Source organism: Glycine max, chromosome 9 (assembly GCF_000004515.6).
Source record: "Glycine max cultivar Williams 82 chromosome 9, Glycine_max_v4.0, whole genome shotgun sequence".
In the NCBI taxonomy this organism is placed as follows: Eukaryota; Viridiplantae; Streptophyta; class Magnoliopsida; order Fabales; family Fabaceae; genus Glycine; species Glycine max.
The window spans coordinates 31,132,552-31,139,052 of record NC_038245.2 but is presented as its reverse complement, the minus strand read 5'-3'; the positions used below and the strand labels follow the sequence as shown (position 1 = coordinate 31,139,052).

The 6,501-nt window shown below is 41.6% G+C and overlaps 1 protein-coding gene across 1 annotated transcript; it reads left to right on the top strand.

Annotated features, from left to right (window-relative positions):
• The first annotated feature begins 1,864 nt into the window (after positions 1-1,864).
• LOC102664336 (uncharacterized) lies at positions 1,865-2,458 on the top strand. The gene has a single exon (XM_006588122.1). It carries the CDS (start codon positions 1,865-1,867, stop codon positions 2,456-2,458), a length of 594 nt encoding a protein of 197 aa, XP_006588185.1.
• Positions 2,459-6,501: the final 4,043 nt, after the last annotated feature.

Sequence of the window (6,501 nt, the reverse complement as noted above, 5' to 3'; positions counted from 1 at the left end):
ATTCTTTGATTTATTAATTTTCTTTTGTTAATATTTGTTTAGTTCTGAATTTATTTTCTTCTTGAATTGGTTAACTATTGTTCCTATTAGTGTTTGCATGCATAGATCTTCTGCAGGTGAATTGGTTCCATTGGATTTAGAAATTGAAGCAACCTTCAGAAGAAACAACGTAGAGAGAAAAAGAAAGCTTTTGCACGATAGAACAGTAGCATCAATCCTTGAAGAGGCTCACTTTTCTGAGTCATCATCCTCTAATTCACCTACATCCAGGGAATCTCAAATAGCAGAATTTGAAGCCAAAGTCATGGCTGAAGAGCAACCTCGACGAGTGACCCTGGAAGATTACTCAAGTACATCTGTGCCGCAGTTCTTTACTAGCATTGTGCGGCTGGAGGTTCAAGCACAGACTATAACCTATCCATATTCATTAATTCAGTTGATTCATAACAATTTGTTTCACGGTCTGCCAAATGAAAACCCGTATGCACATCTAGCCACTTATATTGAGATTTGCAACACTGTCAGACTAGATGGCATGCCTGAGGATGCTGTTAGATTGAGCTTGTTTTCATTTTCTTTGTCTAGAGTGGCAAAAAGATGGCTCCATTCATTTAAAGGTAATAGTCTTAAGACTTGGGATGAAGTGGTTGAAAAATTCTTGAAGAAATACTTCCCAGAGTCCAAGACTGCTGAAGGAAAAGCTGCCATCTCATCCTTTCATCAATTTCCAGACGAGTCCTTGAGTGAGGCTTTGGAAAGATTTCATGGGTTACTAAGAAAGATGCCTACTCAAGGATTTTCAGAACCAATCCAGCTTAATATTTTCATTGATGGGTTAAGGCCATAATCCAAGCAGCTTTTAGATGCTTCTATAGGGGGAAAAATAAAATTGAAGACCCCTAAAGAAGCCATGGAATTGATTGAGAATATGGTTGCTAGTGACCACGCAATCTTGCGTGATAGAGCACACATCCCAACCAAAAGAAGCCTATTGGAGCTTTCATCACAGGATGCTTTGTTGGCCCAAAACAAGTTGCTATCCAAGCAACTTGAAGCTTTAACTGAAACACTAAGTAAGTTGCCAACCCAATTACATTCTGGACAACCTTCACCCTCTTCTATTTTGCAGGTTGCAAGTTGTGTTATATGTGGTGGAGCACATGATTCTGGCTGCTGCATTTCCATAGAAGATACAGCACATGAAGTGAATTGCATTTCCATAGAAGAGACTCTTGCTCAGTTCATGCAAGTATCTATATCCAATCAAAAGAGCACAGAGTCAGCCATCAAGAATCTAGAAGTCCATGTGGGATAATTGGCAAAACAACTGGCAGACCGACCGTTAAGCAACTTTGGAGCCAACAGAGAGAAGAATCCTAAGGAGGAGTGCAAGGCTGTTATGACTAGAAGCAAAATGGTGAGCATGAATGAAGGTGAGAAGAGGATAGGTGAAGAAAAACAACAGCTGGTAACTGAACCAAAAATTGATCTAGTGGTGGAACCTTTGAGTGAGACTGAGGAAGAAGTGGAAGCAGAAGATGATCAGTAGAAGGAGATACCAATAATTGTGAGTGAAAAAGAAATAAGTGAGAAGGAAAAGAAAGAAAAAGAAAAAGAAAGAGAGAAAGAAAAACAAAATGAAAAAAATGAAAAAGAAAAAGAGAATGGGAGAAAAGAAGAGAAGAAAAAGACCAAGAGTGAGCTAGCTAGAGAAAAGAGAAAGGAGGCAAGTTCAAGCAAAAGGGAGGATGTGTCATATCCATTGGTACCAACAAAGAAAGACAAGGAACAACATCTGGCTTGTTTCCTTGATATCTTCAAGAAATTGGAGATTACTATGCCCTTTGGAGAAGCTCTTTAACAAATGTCGTTGTACTCTAAGTTTTTAAAAGATATGCTCACATGGAAGAATAAGTACATTCACAGTGAAAACATCATTGTGGAAGGAAACTGCAGTGTTGTAATTCAGAGGATTCTTCCACCTAAGCACAAAGATCCTGGGAGTGTGACTATTCCGTGTGCAATTGGTGATGTTTCTGTTAGCAAGGCTCTTATTAATTTGATGCCACCTTCAATGTGCCGGAGGCTTGGAGAGTTGGTGATAATGCCGACTAGGATGACTTTACAGTTAGCAGATCGCTCCGTCACCAGACCCTATGGAGTGATAAAAGATGTTTTGGTTCGAGTCAAACACCTTATCTTTCCTGCTGACTTTGTGGTAATGGACATAGAGGAAGATACATATATTCCCTTAATTTTGGGATGTCCATTTATGGCTACTGCAAGCTGTGTAGTAGACATGGGAAAGAAGAAGCTAGAAATGGGTATTGAAGAACAAAAGATTAGCTTTGAGATATTTGATGAAGAAAGGACATTGCTGGACCAGAATGTTTGTCTAGAGGTCAAGGAGAGCGAAGAGAAGGTTTTGAAGGAGAGAACCAAGATTGATCCGGGTTGACAAAGACTTTTGCGTCAAGCTAATGACGTTAAAAGAGAGCTTACTGGGAGGCAACCCAACCCTTTTTCATTCTATTTTTCTTGCATTTAGTTAAGTTTGATTGCTTGTGATTGTTTGAATTCAACATGTTTAGTATTGGAAAAGGGGTTAAAAAGCTTTTGTGAAGTTGTGGATGGAAAAATAACTTGAAAAATTTTTGTTGTCCACTCGCTAAGCGTACTCCTCACGCTAAGCGCCATCTTCTTCACGCGCTAAGCGAGCTGTTGTTCGTGCTAAGCGCATTGACCCCTGATCATTGGTTGTTTGGTTGCGCTAAGTGTGTGACCTGTGTGCTAAGCCCAATAAACTCTATCCATTTAATTTTTGGAATTGGTCTAAGCGAGTCATCTCGCTAAGTTCACAAGTCTGGTCTCGCTAAGCGCACTAACGCGCTAAGCGTTATTCTTCTCTGTCTGATTAATTTCGAGAATTGGGCTATGCGAGTGCTCTTGCTAAGCCCAATTCCATCTCTGTTTGGAATAGCGCTAAGCGAGACAGACACGCTAAGCGTGGGCCACTACTGCATTCAAGGAGCATTTTATTCGCTAAGTGCGGCCTTGGCCCGCTAAGCGAGAGTTGCAAGACCAATCAAAGCTGCAGAACTCGCCCAGCATATACCTTCGCGCTAAGCCCAAAAACTTCTCTAGAATTTCATAATTTTGTATTGGGCTTAGCGAGCAGATCCACTATGCGCATGAGCTTTAAAACTCAAACGTAATGTTGACTCGCTTAGCGAGTCCATGCGCTAAGCGAGTCATTCGAAACTGCCAGCAAATAAGGCAACTGCCTTAGGTAGTTACCATTTTACTTCCTCTGAGCATTTTCTCCCATTCATTGCATTCACCCTCTACACAGTACTTCAATCTCCCTGCATTGCCTGCATTTTTGCTCCCTCATTGCACTCATATTCAACAGCACAAGTAAGCTTTTTAAACTTTGTTCATTTTATTTCCAAATTTCAAACTTTAGGCTAGTTAACTTAGTAGTGTTAGGTTGAATTTCTATTAATACTTAGTTTTGTTAGGTTAGTTGTTCGTTAGACTAGAATTAGGGTTTTATTGTGTATACAATGTGCTTGTTTTGATTAGGGTTAGATGGCCTAATAGGGGCCTAAGTGGAGGGGTGAGAAGCCCCTACTTTTTCTGGAAATCGCGATGAGCGCACTAAGCGCCTTGCTGCGCTAAGCAAGTTCATCATTTTTGTTGAACATCTGGATTTCTAAATGAACTCGCTAAGCGCAGCCCTGTCCCGCTAAGCGTGTTCATCTTCTCTGGTTGAAAGTTCAATTGCTTATGAACTCGCTAAGCGCGTCTGTGCGCTAAGCGAGTAATGTGTTCTCAGACACTTAGAATTTTTTGTGTTTTGTTGTGCGCTAAGCATGCCCTGTCACGCTAAGTGCAATTATCTCTATGTTTTTCAAATTGTGGGAATTGGGCTTAGTGAGCCTACTCGCTAAGCCAGTGCTGTTCAGTAGAGTAGTTGTGCTAAGCGCGCCTTGCTGCGCTAAGTGCAAATCCTTATCTATTTTGAAAATTTGTGGAATTGGGCTTAGCGAGCCACTAAGCCAATTCTATAGAATTTTTTTTTCTGTGTTCACTCACTAAGCATGTGGCTATCGCGCTTAGCGCTTGAATAGTTTTTACTAAGGCGCGCTAAGCGAGTTACTTGCGCTAAGCCCCATAGGTGACACCAGAGTCTTCCACTGCAGTGCTGGACATGTCTTCTTCTCAGCCTGAGTCATCTGCACCAATGCCAGATCTGCGTCTTTCTCAGGATTCACCATCAGGCACTACTGCACTGGACCTGAATGAGCATGCCATGGACTCTGCACAAGATCATTGACAGGATCACGATTTTTATTTCCCCGCTTTTTGAACAGTTTTATTATTATCATGTCTTTAGTACATTTTATAATTTAGATTTATGTTTATGTTTCAGTCTTTAGATTTATGTTTATGTTTCAGCTTTTTAATTTCAGTTTATAGTTTTTATTTTGGTTGAAAGCTTGTACAAAGCTTGATTGAACAGTGCATTTATATTATCCAATGGTTGATACTTGATTTTGGAATTCAGTGTTTGTTGTGGCGTCCCTAAATTAATGACTGGTTTAATAGCAATAATTTAAATAACAAAAACCATGGTAAAAAATTTTTTTTTCTTCTTTTTCTTTTTCATTTCTTTCTCTTTTCACCATAACTAAGTTTAGAAGGAAAGTCCTCACTATAGAGTCCTGAATGGTCAGTTCACAACTCTATTCGGAGTCATTTCTTTCTTACCGCTCATAATCTCTAAACTATTTTGCTTTTTCAAAAGGAAGAATGTACCAGCCATTACTTTAGGTCTCACGTGAAAACAAAAGAATATAATACGGTCGATAAACTCTTTTACAAATAAAGTTGCTAATGCTTTCTTTTCAAATAACAAGATCAATCATAAATGCATTCATCATTTAAAGCTGTCCAAAATATGGGAGTTTTACAAAATACATAGTGTCATCCAGAGCAAAGGTGTCCATAGTGGTGGCCTTAGCCACATGTATACAATCATCAAATTCCTATACAACAGGTCTACCCATACAAAAACAAAAGAGTAAACCTAAGAGTCAGTCCTAGATACACCCACCCTCAAAAAGTATATAAAACTAATCCATGGAACAGTCCACTATGATGAAGAGCCTCCGCTGATCGCCATCTCCCCCGGGCCACTATCCTCCGTAGAATCTGCCTCAGATGCCGACATGACTTCCTCGGGAGAATCCACCTCAAGAAGTGGATCCTCATCACCCTCTAGAAAGTCAAGAGCATCCACCACAGGCTCAGGAGGTAGCTCCTCAAGATCCTCCTCAGGGTCTTCCTCGGATGACGTTACCTCGATCACTTGGACGGGCTCCACTAGACAATATGGTGTAGGCGTGGGTAGTATCCACTCCACAGTGCGCTGAAGCGTCCGTGCAGGTTCATCTGGATGCACCAAAGAAGTAGCCGTGAATCGAATGGTGCCCCGAAATCGGCACCTCGTGTTGCCTTCGAGGGTCTCCCAGGCTCCCTCTAGGCACTCCATCTCTACTCGATCACGGATTAGCTGCGCCGCCATCACGATCTACAAGAAAGAAAAGAGAGGGGTAGACTCTTTCACAAGAATCTAACTATGCCGCCGCACAATGCGTCTCATAACCACTACATGCAATTAAAAGGAGTATCTTAAGGCTTTTCATCTCTGGTAATCGATTACATAGCCTTGGTAATCGATTACTAGAGGCTAAACTTGAATTACACAGCCTCAGGACATGAAATATGCAAAAAGGCACTATGTAATCGATTACACATGCCTGGTAATCGATTACCAGTGACCCATCCCTCTGTGTAATCGATTACACAAGCTAGTAATCGATTACCAGAGGCCTCCACAATGTTCCAGCCCCCTTTCTAAGCCTGGTAATCGATTACACCCCTTTGGTAATCGATTACCAGAAGCCCTTATGGCTTCCTGACCTCGTTTTCAAGCCTGGTAATCGATTACACCCCATGGTAATCGATTACCAGAGACCATCTTAGCCTCCTGTCTTCATTTTTAAGCCTTGTAATCGATTACCCACCCTTGGTAATCGATTACCAGAGGCCACAACCCATATATCACACAAAATTCACAGCTGGCCAGCCAGCACAAGCCTCCTTGCTTTGTGGTCTTTGTTCCTTTTATCTGTTGATTGTCAGGAGCTCGCCTGCTTAGGTACATCACAGGTTTTCACTGACCGACTATGCCCGGGTTGGGTCGGGATTGGTCAAGCTTGGTTTTGGGCAATAGCACCCCACCTGACGTCCCCAAGGTCTCCTGACCCCCGCGACATATCTCAAGGTACCACTCTGTGGTCAACAATAAAAGCAGGAAGTTTCACCCTTCAACACTTCCTCATCTCAAGCTTGTAGGATTATGGGGTACCCATCGCATGTGGTACTAGGTGGCGGTCGGGCGATGGTGCACAACAAGTTTTCCACATCCACAAT

Bases quoted from the DNA above. Each gene is read 5' to 3' on its own strand.
- LOC102664336 (XM_006588122.1), top strand. From the start codon at position 1,865: ATGTCGTTGTACTCTAAGTTTTTAAAAGATATGCTCACATGGAAGAAT.